This window comes from Bactrocera oleae, chromosome 2 (genome assembly GCF_042242935.1).
Source record: "Bactrocera oleae isolate idBacOlea1 chromosome 2, idBacOlea1, whole genome shotgun sequence".
NCBI lineage: Eukaryota > Metazoa > Arthropoda > Insecta > Diptera > Tephritidae > Bactrocera > Bactrocera oleae.
This window is the reverse complement of record NC_091536.1, coordinates 11,331,072-11,351,883: the sequence shown is the minus strand read 5'-3', so window position 1 is coordinate 11,351,883 and position 20,812 is coordinate 11,331,072. Positions and strand designations below refer to the sequence as shown.

Below are 20,812 nucleotides of genomic sequence, written 5' to 3'. Positions count from 1 at the left end.
ATGAGCCTACCCATTTTGACGGAAGAGGAAGAGCAACTCTCCATAGCTGAATCTCGTCCGGTCTCCATCTTCGTTTCTAGAGCTGATTACCAGTGGATTATGACATCCACGAGAGACAAGCGGATACCTCTCGTAGAGAAATTTAGCAAATTGAGTCGTTTACTCAACACCACTGTTTGGTTAAGGCGATGGTTACCGAAATATCGTGGTTACAGGAACGATGTAGTTTCTCTCGAAGAACAGCGATGGGCGTTACTTCTGCACGTTCGACAAGCACAAGGTAATCATTTTAAACACGAAACTAAATCGCTTGCATTGCATTCCAGGATTGTGGGTCGTAGTCAAATCATAGCACTCAATCCATTCTTGGATACTGACGGCATACTGAGAGTAGGTGGTCGACTCACCAATACCGACTTAGATGAAGCTCATCGACATCCAATTATAATTCCACGTGGGGCCCTGGCTTACTTGCTAGTCTCTGATGCGCATACACGTTGCCTACATGGTGGTATACAACAAATGCTGCAGTTTCTTAGACAACGTTTCTGGCTTGTAGGGGCACGAGCTCAAGTAAAGTCTTTCATCTGGACATGCACTACATGTCGTAGGCATCTTCAAATTCTACAACGCCAGCAAATGGCTTCGCTTCCAAAGGAACGAGTATTAGTGGCACCACCATTTTCTCGTAGCGGATTGGATTACTGCGGGCCATTTCATGTCCGTGTGGGAATGCATCGTGCTACCCCGACTACAAAAACATACGCTGCCATATTTGTTTGTATGGCTTCACGAGCGGTACATATTGAGCTGGCAGAGGACTTGAGTACACAGGCATTTATAGATGTTTACGATCGCTTCATTAGTCGGAGAGGTATATGCACCACTTTATACAGTGATAATGGAACACAATTCGTAGGCGCGAATCGTCAAATGCAGGAGGACTTAAGAAATTGGGTAGCGACATATGCTCAACAACATTTGGCAGCTGAAGGTACCTGTTGGAAGTTCATAACCCCCTCCGCACCTCATCATGGAGGTCTATGGGAGGCGGCAGTTCGTTCGGCTAAAAAGCATCTACTGCGGGTCATGGGCAGCCAGACGCTGCGTTACACTGAGTTGTCCACTCTCTTGACTCGCATTGAAGCGTGTCTGAATTCGAGACCACTGATAGCTCTCTATGATGATCCAGAAGGTGGGATAGCTCTAACTCCGGGGGACTTCCTGATCGGGCGTCCACTTAATTGCCGCCCAGATCCCCCATTACCTGAAGCTCCAGAAAATCGTCTTCGATATTGGCAACGACTCCAGAAAATGCTGGAGCACTTTTGGCGTCGCTGGCAATCCGAATACCTACAAACTCTCCAAACTCGGAATAAATGGACTAGAGCGGAACCCAATGTGCAGCGTGGTGACATCGTTCTTATACGTGGTGAAAATCTACCACCATCGGTTTGGCGTATGGGACGCGTTATTGACGTTCACCCGGGCAGTGATGGCCTGGTACGTACCGTGACGATAGAGTACAATGCAAACCAGAGATCATCGGATGGAATTCCTATTAAACAGCGGTGTCAGCGACCGGTGCAAAAATTATGCCGCCTAACAGGTCCCGCAGAAGAATTACTGAACCGCGAGGGTTCAGCCGGGCAGGATGTTCAAGATTTAAGTACATTAGAATGCAGTCCTGTACACAATTAGCAAGGACACAAACCAATGCCAGTCAGCTGATTGCTGAATGCTGAATGATCAGCAAAATTGTGTCCTCCTTTTAGCATTGAATTCTTAGACTAGTCACTTCACTCTAGCATAGGGAATGTAAATGGGAACTATCCTTATGTATATGTAAATATGTATCATATGGCGTGATGCTATATCCCGTTCATCAAAATGTATATTTAAGAAGGAATTGAATAAAGAAGCGGCCTATTCCGTGACAGACGTGTGTAAGATCCAGACGACTTCTCTTTTTTATTTGGTGGAAATTGATGCAAATATTATACAACAATATTGTTGGAAACATAGCAATAGATTTCATCTTAAAAAATGTTATTAAGCATTTCCTTATTATCAGCTATTCTACGAAAGAAAGCGTAGCAGAGAATTTCATTTAACCACATAATTCTTTACTGAAACTCGTTCTTATCAATAGATTTAATACCAACAAGCGGGATGTGGTGATGGGGCCGCTTCTATAGCTAGTCTAAACTGAGAGCATTACTCACGTGTAACTATAAATATATTGACAAGTGGAATCCCATATCAGCATAGTGTGATAAAAGTGAAATGTAAAGAATTGGTGAACAATTCGGTAGACTAACATTCGTCAGTAAGTAACAAACATTTTTGAAATGCCGGGGTGTACGTAAGTGGGCGGGGTTGCCATATTTTGATTTTTTTTAGATTTATCTGAAATAAATGTTTCGAGTTATATATGGTTATATACTATATTGTTTTTCAATCTTATTGATAGACAGTTATTAATAATTCTACTGGAAACTAAAATATTTTTACATCGAAAGTCTAAAGGAAATTTAAGACGCTTTCAAAAGAAATATTTATCCATAAAGCTTCATAGACATACTATTTTTTTACCTTTACACTGTTTAGAATTAATTTTCTGATGCTGAATTAAAACAGTTAATATGATTTTTCAAAAGATCTCCAGCAGAGTATCACTTCAAATCAATGCTCATCCATTCCAAATATCAATCGAGAGCACTTAAAGTATATACAAGTAATTATAATAATTGTAATTATAAGAAATACATGGACTGTAGTGCCACATATCGAGTAAATTTTTTTGTTCGCTGAATACAAATCATATCTCAACCACGGAATTTATAATGAATAATTTTGGTTAATAGGGTTTTCTGTAAATATTTCGATTTCGGGACATAATCAATTTGTTTGTAATAAGTACGTGAATTCCGCTTCAAATAAAATTTTTGAAATTATTTCAAACTTTATTTTTCATAACTATCACGACTTCAGCGTCGCCTGCTGATAAAATTTGTTCATAAAGATTTGTGATCTACTTAATATACTCGAAATATAAAGTGAGCTCTTTTTTTCTCTTTGTTGTTTTTTTTGTATTTTTCATTCATAATATTGTTTGAATTATACATACCATTTTTGTGGAGCAGACTAAGCGCTTCGCAATTTAAAATAATGTTTTTTAATTGTGTTATAAAATTCAAAAGGAAAAAAACAAATTTGTTTTAAAACAGTCAAACTTCAACTGTTAATATCTTTTAAACGGTTAAGTTAACGTGAAAACGGTAAACGAACATAATAAATATTTTTTCAAGTAGTTGGAAGCGAGAAATGAAGTTTTCTATTTTGTAATAGAAAAAAAACTGTCAGTCCAAGGAACTTCACGTTTCAATTAAGAGCTCATACTTGTAGAGCCTTTCTGAGCGGTGTTTATCAACCAATTTTTCAGAGTACCAAGCGAAAAACAATTTTTTTTTTACCCACCCTAATATATTTAATTTTTTTTTTTTAATTTATAATTATTACTTTAGTTTTTTTCTCACGAAACGGTAACACTGCTAATTGCTTATCAAATTTGTAAGTCGAGGAGAATGCTCGTGGCGGCTTATGCTTTTTGATTGCTCATATTTCCCATTTATGTACATATCACACATTCTGTTTGAGTTTTGTTTGTTTTTCAATTATCACATTGTCTTGCATTCCGTTGTCGATAGCAGAATTCTAACAAAAAGCCTTGTATTCACACTGTAACCCAGTATGTGCTGTTCGGTTATTGTCACCGACGCTTTATTCCACAAACAATATTCATTTACAAGTCTTTTTGAATAGTTGTTCCACAAATGGGTGATAAACATTTTGAAATCTTCGCATGTTATTCGCTGGCCTTCGCTGTGGGCTTTGTGATGTTATTGCTGGATGCAAGCAGTGCATTAACGGCATATTTGGTGAAATTTGTACCACTTGGTTCGGTGCGTCGTAATGTCTACCTACAAGATTTTGCTGACGGTGTTGGTGTTGTCGTTGCGGACAATCCATTTGTGCAGCCGTTACCAGCGGATATAATCATGGGTTCGATAGCGCCGTGGCTCTGTGTTTTCTGAAGTATAAATAAATTAATCAAAAATATTAATATAAGTTTTGCAAAAAAAAAAAATGGTACTAAGAATTAAGTTAAATGTTGTTGTATGTAAACCTTAATGTATTGACGAAACGTCTTAAGCCCATCTAAGCACTGGTATTCATTTTTTGATACTAGATATTGCCAGTAAGCAGATATATAATGATCTTATTGTGTGCTTGCTACAGCTCTTGCGATTTACTCAAAATGAAAACAGTTTGCAAGCATGGTCTCTATTCCCCAGTAAATCATTAAAGAAAACACAGACGTATAACTGTCAGATGATAAAGCAACGCATAAACCTTGGAATTGCAGTGATACACGGTCAGTAACGCTGCGCCGCTGTAGGAGTGAATACCTACTTCTTCTGCATTTCGTAGCAGTCCATATATCGCTACCCTAATTGCAGTCCCTTCTGTTAAAAAAACGCTATATCGGAAGCCTATAGCTGATAGAGAGTTTGCGATAATGAATTTCGAACCATCTGCGACGCTAAAAGGTACGAATTCACCAGAGATTATTTAAATAATTAGGGTGGTCGAAAATACTAAGACAATGGAGAAGAAAATAAAACTGATGGACTGTCCACAGAAGTAATCAAATAAAGTTTAAATTATAATAAACTATGTGCCCTCCGCTGCCATCAGGGACGCTCGCTTCGCTCGCTCGCCTACGTCCGCCCCCCGCCGAGCGCGAGCTAGCTCGCTCTTATGTTAGTTGATTCTCGACAGCAGCAGAAAACTTTTATATATAATAGAGAGATATGGCCAGGCGGAAACATGTCCTGAGCATCTCATTCCAGGTACCCTTCGAGCATTTCGTATAAAATATTGTACCATTGCCTACAAAGTATTTGGGATCTGTGCAAAATCGAAATTAATACCTGCAATGCTCATTTATCGCAACGGCCGATATCGGTCCACTATAGCATGTAGCTGCCATACAAACGGAACCATCGGAATCAGAGGGTTGTATAGACAACTTTTTCATTTGAGGAGATACCTTCACCAAATTTGACATGGGTTATTGCCCAAGACAACGGCGCCGATCAAAATCCAGTGCTTGTAAGAAATCTTTTGCATTTGTGAAGGGTATTATAGTTTTGATAAAACCGAAGTTAAGATTTTTTCTTGTGTTTCTTTATTTTTAATAAGCCTGCAGCAGAGTTATATAACTGCGTTTAAAACTATACACACAAGTTATACAAGTACATACTTGTATATACCATTTCATTTCTATAAAGTGTCTGCCACTTTTACTGTTAGCCTCCCTTCTCGCTTGCCTTTAGAAGCTTTGTTTATGTTGCAAACTTCACTTGATTTCAATTCATTTGATACTCTGCTGCCACGAGTATCTTATCCTGTACAAATAGAAATATGCAAATTAGTTGACGTTGATAGCTTAAAAGCTTGACGGGCGATTTGGGGCAAGTAAAAGTAAGTTGGCCGCTGAAGTGGCGACAAAAATGTATAATAAAGAGGTGCATGGCGAGGATAGGTATCGGGTATTAAGCCTTAAGGTTTACTTTGGAAATCATTTTTGTGCGGTTGGGTATATTATGTCTTACAAAAACATATACTACATGCACTTTAAGTTATCTTAACCAATAACTCTGGTGTTCAAAATCACGAAAGAGTTCAATTCAAATTAGAAACTGAAGCAGAGAAAGAAAAGACTAAGCAAAATACTTGTACATGCAGTTTTGAGTGCTTTTGGGCATTCAGCCGTTTGTATAGTAATAATATTATGAGAAAAGTTGTGAGAGCCTATTGGCTATTGGTGGATAGTAGGTAATAATAATAGTATAATGGAGTTGAAGCCGTTTTAGGTAACCTACCACATGATAGATAATTTGCGGAATACTACGAAATTCAAAATATGTATGTCAAGCCATAAATCAACAAATCGTCAGTATCTCCAGCTCTCACGATACGCTACCTACTGGAGAAAAAATATCTGCAATAAAACATATTACTTACAGAAAAGAGTTTTCATTCATGTTAAGACCCAGTTTTACTACCTAGTTTAGTCTATGGAAGAGTGATCGAAAATGCACTTATTATTATTGGTAATACCATTGCCAACTTTCCACCTCTTTCAACTAAAGGCCAACGATCTTTGAAGCGTGCTTCAAGTTAGATGTCTATTACCAAAGACATTGTTCATGGAAGTTAAGATTTATTTCAAAAATAATACAATTTAATATAAGAAACTATTATATTATAAATTTTTGTTGTATTTCATAAGCTCTCGAAACCGTACATCTTGGAAGACGAATATATTTTTAAGTTTCATCGACTAAGCACTGTATTCTCTCGAATAGAAAGTTGTTCAGCTAGCTTGGGCGTACAACTCGTTAAACTGATAGTTAACCTTCAACCAAGCGTTGCAAACCTGAAGTCATGTGTCTTTAGGAGCCAGTGAAAAGAAAACTCAGGACCTTACATTTGCATGTCGCCGAGTTTTCACTTCCGTTTTAGAACGACCAGTGAATTTTATGAAGAAAATTTTTCATTTCATAAATTCACTAGATGTTTGCTCATAAGAAAGGTACCTGCCCTTAGAAAAACATTCTTTAATTCAGCTCCGAAACTGGCATCTAGTTTTCGCAACTCATCAGCACAGTGGTCGCTACGTATCTGTTCTGTAAGCTTAGCGGGTGACATGACCGATGAGTAGCATTTTTATTGGAGCTGTCTTAGTTGAAAGAAGGAGGGAGCTGTGGATGTTTGAATACAACTTTTCCAACAATCTAACTTATATACATCAACTATATGAAAAAATGGTACAGCAAATTATTAATTTGACATTTATACGTACAAACAAATATCCAACAACCGGCAAACAGCCAACTTCAACGGAACTATCAACTGCTTACAACTACAGCACGGCAACATTCATTATTCACCACAGTTTCTTCTTGTCAGCGAGCAATCACCGTATTCACTTTAATTGAGCTACTTTCATGTCATTGCCTGCCATTTTCTGCGCCATTTTGCATAACTACATAAAGGGCTAAGTAGAGACAGCGACGTCTATGCAATTGAGAAAGCAGGAAACAAAACACGAGAAAAATATATTTACACTAAGCAGTAACAAGCAAAAACAAAAAGTGCTGCAATGGCAGCATTTTGGTAGTACTCGTCGTGTGACACAACTCATTAATCACTTTACAAGATTTCGCGAGAGGGCACCATAGTTATGTTTGTATGCATGTGACAGCTAATGCCTTAGTGGAGGCGAAAAATCAGAGGTGTACTAGAATATGATAAAAATACGAGGCCTGAGAGCACTTTTGAACTCTTTTGTAGTGATAGATTTCCTTTATTATGAAAAGTGAGTGGCTATGCCATTATCTGTTTTTCTAAGTTGATCTATCCTGATTTGTTTACGAAGATACTTTACACACAACAACTCTCTACGAATTTTAGCAGTTACAAAGTTATTACAAAGCTTTTGTATTTAGCTTGGAATATTTTCTTACTAACGGACTTCAATACTAAGATCTCACTTAAAAGTTATTTATGTAATTCCTTCATGCAACGTTTGGTAGTTAATGGCATTTAAAATTTTTTTTCCTGCGCCACTGTCTGCATATTTTTACGCTGTTACTCCCACCAGCATAGAGTGCATATAAATTGAATATTATGAAATTTGATTATGTTTTTGTTTTTGCATTTACAAAATAGTAACAGCAACAAAAATATCTATTTATATAGGATTTGTTTTCTCACTCTGTCGTGAACCTGCTCTTCTTATTACCATTCCTAGCAACGAGGGAAGCTCCAAAAGTTGAAAGGGATAATTATTGAGTTCTTCCTATTTTGGATTTAGATAAAATGGTGTTTCAAATTTACTTGATCTTGCCAAAACAATGTAGAACACGATATTGAAGCGATAAGTTGTTGTGTTTTTCTGTTGAAGAGACTCATGTTAGACTTTCCTTAATTGCATGGTGGCCATTGGCTAATTGCATGGATTACAATATTCCTAATATTCACTAAGCCTTGCTAATATTTCCCACCAAACATTATATTCTACATTCTGCATTCTAGTTTCTTTTCTTACTTTGTTTAATTAAAGAAATCATCTTGCGTATGCTTCTGAATCTTGGTGATAAAATCTCTTTTCCAATTGACGAGTTTGGCGAAACTTGAATAACTGCTTCTTTATCATTCTGAATCTTTATCATCGTTTGGTAGACGAATTGGTATCCACGTCAACCGAAGTTGTTCTCAAAGGCCTTTACTTCATCTTCTAATTTAAAACATTGGATAAAAACATGCTTTCATAGCCTCAGCAGAGCTACGAGTAGGGCAACTAGATCAGTTCTTTATCGCCTCGTTTAAGGCTTTAAAGCCTGAAAGAAGCAATTTCAGCAATGGTTACTGGTAATGAATAGTGGGTCACTTACTACAACGCCAATCAAAAACGGTCGTGCTCAAATCGCGGTGAGCCGCTGCAAACGTTGGGCAAGCCAGAATTAACGGTTAGGAAGATTTCGCTATATAAGGAATCTCACAGAAGGGGTCAGCTTTGGCCAATAGGAATTTGTAGACAATTGTGTTTAATCAGGATAATGACAGGCCACACACATCGAAAGGGTATTGCCAGAAGCTCTACTCATAACTTGGTTGGTATAATTTTATGTATCCACATTTTAGTTTTTAACTTGTCATCAAGTTTGCTGGTGAAAAATTCGCCTTAGGAGAAGCTTGAGAAAATCGACTGTCCCAGTTTTATGCTAATAAGAGAGTGATATTACGAAATTACCCTCAAAACACACAAATCGGATAATTATAGCTATGCCAAAAAAAACAATAATAAATAAAATGCAAAAATATAATGAAACTTTATAGGAATTAATAATTTTTTTAGATCGTAAAGCCCATTGTAGTTAAGAGCTGAACGAGCTGTAAACGACATCAATATCATTCTGTGAACTCGAATGGATTGGCGGATTAGGTCCACGTCATTCGAAAACGATGATATTTGTGCTCAGGTTCATTGTATTTGTGATTTGGTGTTAGCTAGCTGAAAGAAGATAGATCCACATAATATTATATTTTGAAAAATTATATTTATTCGTTGTCACTGAACTTTTCGATCTCGCCTCATAATGAGCGCACATCTTAAAAGCAGCTACAATTCTTATTTTGCTCTTCATTTCTCTGCATTTTGTTATTATTGTTGTTGGTATGATTGTCATCACACTTGTTTTTATGTCGCAGCGCCTTTGTAACTACTTTGAAGTCATTCGCTAGTCTTGACAACAACATCGCATGTGGCAAGGACGACAACAATAACAGCAACAAATGTGCTGATAGTTGCCAGGCGTCTTGTTGCATCGTTCATTACAGCATTCAGTTGTTGCTTGATTCATTCATTCATTTATTCTTGCAACCGTCCGGCTTACTGTCTTTATGTTTGCCACTGCTGTTGTTGTTCTGATTGTTATGCTTCTTCTTCCTTTCTGCACAAATTGTAAACAAGAAAATTATGCAAATCATATGAAGGCATGAACAATGAAAAATAGCAAGAAATTGCATTCATCCATTGTTTGCCTGATGCTCTTCCCCAGCAATGCTATGTATCTCACTCTCCCATTCGTCTAACTACATCCCGCTTACGGGCTCATCGAGCAACGCCACGTTCGTCTGTAGCCTTTTCTTTCACTTACTAAGTGCGATGTAAACAATTACAAAGCATAAATTATATTCCATTATGGAAAATACTGATCTAATAAGCGTGCAGTCGAAACTCTTTGTGGGGTAAAGAGTGGTGAACTGTTTACTTGAGAATGAAGAAAATAAGTATAAATTTAACGAAATGATAAAATACAAGTTAGACCCAATGAGAATATACGAAACAGTTAATTAATTTCTTTTATTACGAGTATCGCTCGTTAAGACAGTGACATCGTGGAGATCATAGTATTTCATAAATTGGTCTATTTTTCATCATACATAATTAATTTATATAAATGTTTTTTCCTCTTCAAAATAAGTGTTTTCAAGCCAATTTGTTATATTTTGAAATTAAGCTCGAGGTGGGTACAGTTCGTGGCGTAGTTCTGAACTCTTCAATAGGTTTTGTCACATTCGTTATATACCTTGTCTGTAAGAATTTCAACAGACTCTGTGGCCTCACTTACGATACCTCTTCCGGTGTCTGTCAGCCCCAAGCTGCAGGCGGCTGCCGCCATCAAACTGTGACCAGTGAGTATTTCAATAATGTTCCTACAGTCTCTTCCATAGAGTGCCAACAGGAACAAGCTAATTTCTTTGCAATTATTGAATGATCGATATGCGTCGTCTGCTTTGGTAGGCAAATTTGAGATAGTTTTCTTCTTGATTAACTGTTTTACCTGTATCTGTTTTGGATCTGTCCATATCGGCATGCGGGTCGTTTCTACATTTTTCAAGTTGTTCAAGTCTTCCACTTGGTATTATTGTTCTTAAAATTGCTACCGCCTGCAGATGCCACGTTAAAATCTTTCAAAACTAAATAGTTTGCCTTCAAAACTTCCACTGCCGCCGTGTTCCCTTTACATCCTTAAACGCGGATTCCATGAATTACTATTTGCCAGAAATACACTGAAAAACTTGCAAGTCCAACGACCCGTCACTTTATTAATTCAGCATAAGATGAACGAAATTGCTGCTTAAAATATTAGCATGCAATTTCTGTGGGGTGTGTGTTGAGGAGGGTAGAAGTGTATAAAAATATATCATAAACGGAAGCTACATGACACTTTTGGCGTACGCCATTCAACTGCAGTGCTTTTGTGCGTCAAATGAATTTATTACTGAGCCTAACTAAGTAACTTCTTCAGACAACTGCCATTTAATAGCTCAGCATTGAGCGGCAGATAGCCGCAAAAAACGCTTTAGCGAGTCAATTGCGTGCGTCCAAAATGGATGGAATTGTTTTCTAGAATTAATTTGCATACATATTTTAAGACATGCTGTGCTTTTCAAAAGCTTTTAAGGCTAAAATTTATATTCTTTAAAAATTTTATTATATTTCAACGTTTCTACTTGCTTTTTTTTTCTGGCGTCCTTGCAAGTCAACCATAATTTGTCTCAAATGCATGAAAATGAATGGCGTTGCGTATATCACAAGTTGTTGTTGTTGTTGTTATTATAAATTTTCTTATTTTTTTGTTGTTGTATTTGTATATTTTAAAATGGTATTTTTTTATTTGAGTCATTGTTGTTATTGCCCAAGTGGCACTATTACCGGATTAAGCATTGATATACGAGCGCCCAATGTTGCGGTAGCTGTCGGCGGCTGTTGGCTGTCGTTCGAATTAAATCCCACAATAGCGCATAAAAATGATAAGTGGCCATGAGTTGCATCAGTTGGTGTGAGTAGGCATGCGCGTATGAAAATCTATGTGTACGTGTGTATGCAAGCGTGTTGGCGGTTTGCGAGTCAACAGCGTTGGGAGTTGCCAGTTTTACAAATATGTTTCATTTTTTAAACCCCACCAAATTGCTTGGGATAAACTGGGCAAATGACAAAAGCGCTATTGTAATACTCACGCAAGCAATACACGCCCTGTAGGAAAAATTTTTATATATGAAAATTTCGTAAAACTTCGGTGTCGGCTTGTTAGGCATTTATACCTATTTTTTAGTAAGCCAAGCAGACTTCGACTAAAAAGCATGTTAGAGTTGGTGCTCTATATCAAGTAAGTGGTTCCAGAATTTTTAAGCCGCTTAGATTTGTCTGTCGGACAATTATTTCTTTGAATTTCTGAAAGCAAAGAGAGAATGAACAATATTTTCGCAAACACTTCGTGTACTCTTCGCTGGGTCAATAATCTATATTATACTTAGCATTGTCTCCCAATATATTAGTTGAAAAAAATCAATTCTGGAAGAGTAAATTAGTGTTTTTCTGATTGATGAATGAAAAACGAAATGAGCTGAGAGTAAAAGTTGTCGTGAAGTATTTATTGTTTAGAAAATATGTCTGTATTGAAAGTTGAGTTACAACCAAGAAAATCCGACGTGAAAAAGTTTGGATTTATTCTAATAAGGTTCATACTTCGGCAGGCAAAGTCGAAACTCGTTTGTACTTTTGACTATTTCTCTTTAAAAATCCGTCATTAATTGGGCGGTATATTTGTAGTCTAACAGCAGAATGCAACCAGCAAGTAACCGCAGGTTCTAGTTTAAATACACCACAAAACGTTTACTGCACCCGGTGCATTTTAATTATATTGAGACTAACAGCTCTACAAGAAATCATGGAGATGAATCTAAATGACAATGACTCCCTTTGTATAGGTTTAGCGAGAAGAGTACAGATCTTTATATTTAACCCGTCTATGAAATTTTTAGTAGAACCATTTTTAGTTTACGATTGTATAACGGTGGACATCATCCGGATGGCGAGATAACATTGGCAAACATAGTACGTAGGTACTTTTATATTTCGAGATTTGGAAAGCCTAGTGTTGCAATCTGGCAAATCATAACTTTATCGTAAACTTTGATATTTTTGATGTTATATATAATCAACGTTTTGACATACGAGATATACGACATATTTGTGTTATTTACAGTAACTCAAAATATTCATCTCATGCGACATATCGTGATATATAGACAATTATATATTAGTGTTCAGCAATTCAATATTGCATACACATTTGATTGGCAATACATTTGTTCAGGTTGGATCCCACACTATTTGTCAATCGCTTAAAAAAAGACCGTCCAAAAAATTTTTTATCGAGATTCAGATATTAAAAAATTTAGTTTTTTGTCCAAAAATTGATATATGTATATATGTGCATAAGCATATGTAGATACAATTAAATTTTTGTTGTAAATATTTATTTAGTTTATTTATAATGTGTATATAAATATTTTTAAATATCTAAATTTTATTTTTGTTTTTTGTTGTAGTTATTATTACTAGAGCTATTTTACAAAAAAAAAACATAAAAAAAAAATTGAAAGCCAGTAAACTGCCAAAAGTCAAAGAAAATTCGCTGTACAAAAAAATATACATATACTAGTGTATACATATTTATAGTAAACAATATAAATAAAGTGTAAAAATTTTGGGAAATTTTTTAGTTATAAATAAAGTTTATATAGCCACCTTTTGTATAAAAATATTGCAATACTTTTTTTCTGGCAAAATCTATGCAATACAAACAGAGAGGGAGAGAAGAGAGTGAGAGTGCGAGAGAGAACCTTAATTATTTTGCAAAAATAAATAAATTAGAGAAAAAAATATATAATTTTTTTTATTTCGCATTGAGTACTACTGGTTATTTAAAAATAATAACATTTTATAAAAATTAGTATAAATGTTTCAATTAGTTAATTTTTTAATGCAATTAAAAATCATTACAAAAATATTAAAATAATTGGTTTATGTAATCTTTCGCAATTTGAATCACTGCTTGGTTCTATGTTAGAAATCAACAAAACTTCTCAGTCAAATAATTATATATTAAACATTTTTTTCTGTCCTTGAAATATTACTGTTTTGTTCTCTTTTAATAAATATATACTATTGATAATAAACAATTAAAGTAATTAAGAAAGCAATTAGGTTAAGTGAATTATTTTCGAACAGAATTCACTGTTATATCGGTTTATATATGTATTTGTATCCAGCGGACTAATTTTTTCCTGTCTTCAAAATAATTATTTTTAATAGTTCAATGCTTTTAAAAACAGCAATGTATAAGCGTGCTGTGTATAAAAAAAAATAAATATACTAATATTTGACTTATATTCATTAAATAATATAATCATACAAAATTTATTTCTTCCAAACACCGGCTTAAAATTAAGCAAAAATTAGCCAACAAACTTCAAGCCAAGCGCTTGAAAATGCAAACAAATTCTAAATACAAATTTATATTATTTATTTGTATATATTATTTCCATGAGGCAAGTGAGAACTTTGGCAATGGTGATTTATTAACAAGATTTAGCTGTCGAGAAACCTCTTTCATCTGTTCGCTCGCATTTTGACCATATATATTGAAGGGTTCCAAATTGAAGCGGTTAAATCTAAAAGATATTGAATTATGAATTAAGGATATGAGTATCTATTACATTGAACATGACATTGAAATCTATTATGTAATTAATACAAGTATAAATACAGTTAATTCAAGAGTATATCCTCAATATGAAAACGAAAATTTTGAAACTAATATCAAATAATTTAACAAAGTCATTGTAAGGGACTTCGATCAGTTTATTAAATTAAATGTATTTGACTGTTCAGTTTGTATACCCCTGCGGGCAGGAGATAGAATATGCCTGTCGTAAGAGGCGACTAAAAGCCAATATGCACTATGACTGTTATTATGTACCTTGCTCAGTTATATCAGCATAGTATGTTTAGGAATAGTGCTATAATACTCAGCTTGAACTGATATTATAAACACTTTAAATGAAAAAGCGAATAAAAAGACATTTGAAGTTCTTTCCGGTACCACGGGGAGCAGGAAGCCCTTGGACTTCGGTTCAATCTGCTCATTGGGTTCGGCCCTTTGGGGAGTATCGTGGTGGCTGTGGTTTAAACCTAAATGCTGGAAGAACTGAATTTTCAGTTCGAAAAAAGAAGTTGCACAAGCAACTGGGCTCCGTACCCGAACACGGAAGAGGTTTTAGGTCGGCCTCGAATCATACCAAGATGGTAGTGTGGACCCAGACACACTGCCACTGGTATCCAAATAAATACTTGCAAATAGCTCGTATTGTTTGGGGCGCTTATCAACGCATTGTATTGATATTTATATTGCCCATAAATCTAAATCATTCAGTTACGTCAATAATATATATTAATTAGGCTGTTATTATAGTGGTATTTCTCCTATATGACAAATATATCATAATATGCTTTTGTAATATGTCAAAATAGCTTTAATTTACCAATTTATTCGACACGCGACCTTAAATAATACTTAACTAATGGACCTTTGAAACTAAACAACTAAAATGTCTACAATAGCAGGAATCGACTTAAGTTATGTTAACATATGGTATTTTATGGAGATATGTTTTTGTTTTTAAAAATTTATATTCTATTGAGTTTTCTATTAATAAACTTTATTTACTATTCTTTGGTTTATACTTACCTTTCTCCGAAAATCTCATGTAGAAATTTAAAGTAGCTCGGTCGTATGGTCTTCGGTTCGAGAATGCCTGCATGAAAGAGTACAGCCGTACAGAAGGAATACAAGAATAGCGTAAAGCCGGATACATGCGGAAGAATGCCTTCCTTAATGCCTAAATTGTAGTTTATCTATTGGGGAGAAAAATATGAGTATATTAAATTTTATTTGGAGAACTCATCAGATATTTACATTATTTAAATGTAGCTATATTTTTAATGAAGTACACATGTTTTACTATGTAGCCACCCAATTCGATCCGATCAGAATCAAATGGTGAACAAGGTTTCTCTTGACACTTTTTTATTTGAAAATGATCAAATTCGGTATCAACGATACCTACTTTTCATTTAATAACATTTGTAATAAATATCAAATATTTTCGTAATAGCTCCATATATCCACTAAACCCTTATATACCCAACATAATAATAATCGCAATACCACCCTTAATAGCTACCGAAAATGAATGAAATCGGTTCATTAGGGATTTTTAGGCTTTATTTATTTTTAAGTTATATGAATAATATTTGGCGAGAATATTTCGTTTAAGGTATTATGAGTGCTGCTAAAAATGTATGAACTATATCCGTAAAAATAAATAGAAATAGAAATTTAAGTAATGTCTTACATTCTTGCAGAAGTTTTTTGGAATACCTTTATTTCTAATTGGCTTATATACTTACTTGCAATGCTTTCCACATAACATACAATGCCACCGTTACATCGGGATATTTAATGAAGGACACGCTGGCCAACAGACCAGCTGGTATGGCGAAGCGTGGATCATCCCGTCCAAAGCTATGCCGCAAGGTACACGAAACACCCTGAACATGTAGAATGCAATAAAATCAAAAATTATATTTTAACTAATGCGAACACAATTTAATAGTATGAGGGGTAATAAACGTATGTTTATTTTTATAAAATTATAGAGTTAATTAAGATTAATGATCTCTTTTCGTTGGCTTGGATTGGAAGTCAGTTAAAACTGAACAACAACTAGATTTTGATCGATTAGTTCGTATGACTATGTACAATATGCCTTAGAAATTCGATCTGAAATATTTTTTCTAATTATATTGCTGTTTGGACAATTATCAATGCGGAATTTCTTGATGACATCTTGCCAAATAAAAAAGTTTTTCATACAAAGTCTCGATTTTGATCGGCCGATATCGGCGTTTTTGACACATGAGCAACTTCTTGGGGAGAAAAGTCCTGTGTGCAAAACTTCAAAGCGTTCTCAAAAACTGAGGAACTAGTTCGCGTATATAAAGACAGACCAACGGACATGGCTAAATCGACTCAGTTTATCATGCTGAGCATTTACATATTCAGTTAAACCTGGTTAAGAGAGAGTTTAAGGGACCATGATTTTTTTCTCGCTTATAGAGGTTTATCACTAAAACGACTACACGTTGATTTATCGTTTAGACATTATAAGTTGTTGTAAGAGCTGTACTGTTCGTTGAAAATTATATATATGAACTATGCTGAACATGACAAATAAGTTAATACAGTTAAATATTATTTCTCTAAATTACAAGAAAACAACATAGTTCCTGATTTCTGAAGGAAAAGAATGAGTCATACAAAAAAAAAAAAAAAAGTCATACAAAAAAAAATGTGGAAAACGGTTGGCCTCAAGGGCCATCCCTGCAACTTCCCGCTAATTTCATACGCTAACGTTCAAATTTCGCTTTTTTAACTGCTTTTGAGCTCTTCGAAATTTTTCGTTTTCAATATCTCGCAAGTAAATCAACCGATTTTGACCCGGTTTGCGGCAAACGATGTGTTTTTTCAAACTGATTAGTTTTTGGTGTTGATCGGTCAAGTCGTTTGGAAGAAATTCGAAAAAAACGATTTTTCAAAATTTTTATTTTTGAGATTTCTCAAAATCTACTGGTCCGATTGGGTCCAAACTCACACGAAATTCAAGTGCACTGAAACCCTTTGGAATGCCGTTTAGTTTATTCAAATCGGTTGAGCCGTTTAAAAGTTATAAGAGGGTCACATACATCCACACACACGCACATACATCCACACATACATACAGACATACGGACATCATCGTAGAAATGTTCGGGGAAGCTTCCTCGACCCTCAAAACGTCGAGATCTGTTGAGAACTCGATTTTTGCAAAATGGGGTGAAACCAATATCTTCCCGATTTTTAGAAAATTTTCCATTTTCTTAGCGGGAAGTTAAAAATTATAGAGGTAAATACAAAAGAGCTTCTCAGTTATAGAGGTCAGAGTGGGAAAAACGACTGTCACTCATAGAGGTTTTTCAGAGGTCAAAATTCGGGACCTGAGAATTATTCTCACTCATAGAGTTTTCTCGCGTACCCAGTTCTCTCTTACTCAGGTTTGACTTTATATTTTATATGGGCTGTGACGTTTGCTTCTGGGTGTTATAAACTTCATGGTAAACGTAATATCTGATATTTTCAACACCCACCACTACTTACCTTGTATATGAATGAGAAGCAACCCAATAATATTCCCAAATCCAGTGTCTGCTTATTAAATATAGACTTCCGCACATCGAATTTCAGTTGTACAATTTTCTTTAAATTCCTAATTAAACGCAATGCCACTTGCAGACCCACACCGCCGACGAAAGGCTTGATACCACCCACAAACGCATACTGCCAACAATTAGCACGATGTGGACATGAGGGGTGTCGACTCTTCGCCGCATCTAAAAAGCGTGCATACAGCTGGACCAATACATTTATGCTTCGGAAATCGAGTGGTGCACGCGATCGTTGCGGTGTAGGCGCCTCCGGCTCTTTCGGCACGATCGGTCCTTCTTCCGTTTTACCGACAAAGAAACGTAATATATTGAATAATGAATCTTTACACGCCGTCTTATGGAGACCTAAACGATAGAGATACAATAGTGTTGATATGCTAATGCCGAAGATTAGAGCTTGTCCTTGTGGTATCGAACGCACATAACCGCGTACCTCGGCCATTTGCCAGAGCGTCTCCGTAGCCAAATTCGCTACGTACAGTGTTAACAGAGGACGACGTGCTGGTCGTTCGACCAGTATCGACGCAAAACTGGAGATAAAACAGGGTACGAAAGCAACAGTGGCACAATAATAGTGACCGATTAATTTACGTAACAGGCAATTAAACATAATGAATGAATAGCTATTGGAGGCGAGGAAGGCGGACGATTGCAATATGCCGAGTAGGGTGCGTTTAAGGTCGGTAAGGTTTGGTATGCGATGGCGCATTATGAGTGATAACTGTAATAAGAACAAAAAACAAAGGAAACGATGAAATAAAAAATAAAAATTTGTAAACGATATTATAACGATATATGTTTTAGGCGCTTACCGCATAGACAAATGTGTAGATGCGCAAGCTGTATGGTATTGCGCCCAGTAAGATGCCCGCTGATGCATTTGCACAGCTATCCGTCCATGGATGATTGAAATCTTTGCAGGTGCAGTCAACAGGCGTCAGGATGCGACTAAGGGCGTTCGTCATGATTGCAAGTGTGTATTAGTGGAGTCGTGAACTCACAGCTGTAATGGAGAAGTGAATTGTTTGTTTTGCAAAACTTGTATAAGTAAGCATTTCGAGGTTAGTTTTAATTTACAACTCGGTTATAGAGGTCAAAGGGCAGATCGATGTAAGAAGTTTACGGTTTTTATTGGAGAAATTTTATAGCTTTGGCGCTTCCAAATACACCCCTTTTGAAATGCATTCTTATTTTATTAATTTGTTTAAAAATAAAAAATTTGTCCCAAAACAAAAAGGAATTTCGAAAAATTTCCAAAAAATAAAACGAATACTATTGTATTTATTGGGTTAGCCAATGTATATATCCACTTTTATGCAGCTATATTGAGCCAATTTCACAAAAATTCACTATTTATTTATTTTAAAGCAACAATAACAAACACATATGCAATTGTATACTAACTGTTGTTCTATTTTAACACTGTATACTGAACTTTGCTACACTTTATCACTATTAACAGGGGCGTGTTTCGAGCAGCGCGTTTTGTTGTCACAATCTCACAGCCCTTTTGCAGCAGACCAGCTGCTAGGCCTTATGATAACCCTAAATCAATTGTAAGAAAGCCGAGTCAAATTATCTATCGTCTTCAAACATTTTTGGCCGCCCACGACGTTTTTCGTTTTTCAAGCGAAAATCGCCACTTTTAAATTCCGCAAACCACTTTTGGCACTTTGGCTAAGCTATTCAGACTTTTGCTATACCTGATTGATAGGGTTCCACAACGCACTTTGAAGGGCTCTAGCTGTCTACTCGTTACCACGATAACCGTGACAGACTCGCAGTTACACAAAACAACCCGCGAGAGTTCAATCTAGGTCACTTTACTGTTCTATGTTTTATTCTTCTACAATAACGAAATTTCTTTTCCTCATCCTCATACTTATTCCATGTATGGCATATTATGTATGTATTAAATTGTTAGCGAACTGGTATAAGGCTTAGCTTATGATATCCTTAAAATCTGAGAGACAATGACTTACTTGAGTCGTCTTGAATCACTAAGTGGTTACAGAAATCGTTAAGTGAGCAGCGCCAAGTAAGTTTACCTGAGCACTTAGAACTTTATCAAGCGTCTACAGCACCCACACACTTCCCTCGTTGATCGCATTGGGGCGAGAAGAAGCAATTAAATAATAGCTTGTCGACAGAAGTTATTGGTGTTTGTTTTTTAATAAAACACCTTTGCTGTATGTAATTTATATTTCAAAGTTTTTTATTTCATTGCTTTGAATTTGAGCGAAGCGCCAAGCAACAGCAGTGTCATAATTTTTATTTAAACATTATTTAATAAGCATTCAATTTGTTTTGAGAAACAATAAGGCTTAAAAGCCGCTACGAATGGATGTATGCGTGTAAGCTCTAAAGATCAGCTGAAGTCAATGAATTAAAACCGGATGATGCAGTGCATGTAGAAAGTTGGGAGATATAGAAAATAAACTTAAGACTTTCTGTTAGTCACTAAATGGGATCATTGTTGCTATTGTTGTCGTTGTTTTAGCGGTAAAGAACAATCCAGCAGTAATTTGGAGCAATGCTACCGAGTTGACAGTCCATTGTCGGATAAAAATCCGAGTCCGTTCCGGTAGACCCGACAGTCGTGGGATTGGCAATTATAGTTGCTGGAGCTATACTCTTGTCTCTTAGCTTAGTAATTGCTACAAGGAAAAATTGAAAGATTGCGTTTAAGTATAAAGAAGCTATGCGATACATGTATGACTAAACCATTATGCATTGTTCTATCGAAAGCAGAAATGTAATTACAGTGATGTTCATTAAAATAGTATCATATTAACAAGTTATGATATTAATTGTTAAAGTTAGAAGCGAGGTAATTCAACATTGTTTCTATACGAATTATATAATTTTTATTTGAATCTGTATTTTTAGGAATTTTAAAATTTCTCCGTTACTATCTTTGCACTGAAAGTAGGGCCTAAAAAATGGATATCTAAAAATTCAATTGTCTCTCTCTCTGTCATGTCGTCTTAAGAAGTATAT

General features: G+C 35.7%; 1 protein-coding gene and 1 long non-coding RNA gene across 2 annotated transcripts; one reads left to right on the top strand and one right to left on the bottom strand.

Annotated features, from left to right (window-relative positions):
- Positions 1–4,343: 4,343 nt before the first annotated feature.
- Positions 4,344–5,240, top strand: LOC138857174 (uncharacterized). Its single transcript, XR_011396193.1, has 2 exons — positions 4,344–4,707; positions 4,917–5,240. It is a non-coding gene; the product is annotated as an uncharacterized lncRNA (long non-coding RNA).
- Positions 5,241–13,999: 8,759 nt separating this feature from the next.
- On the bottom strand, positions 14,000–19,284 carry LOC106619950 (transmembrane protein 135). Its single transcript, XM_070108971.1, has 6 exons — positions 19,248–19,284; positions 18,625–18,815; positions 17,745–18,533; positions 15,959–16,099; positions 15,237–15,403; positions 14,000–14,160 (listed from the first exon to the last, which is right to left on the bottom strand). The coding sequence occupies exons 2-6, from the start codon at positions 18,775–18,777 to the stop codon at positions 14,025–14,027; spliced, it is 1,386 nt and encodes a 461-aa protein (XP_069965072.1). The 5' UTR covers positions 18,778–18,815; positions 19,248–19,284; the 3' UTR covers positions 14,000–14,024.
- Positions 19,285–20,812: the final 1,528 nt, after the last annotated feature.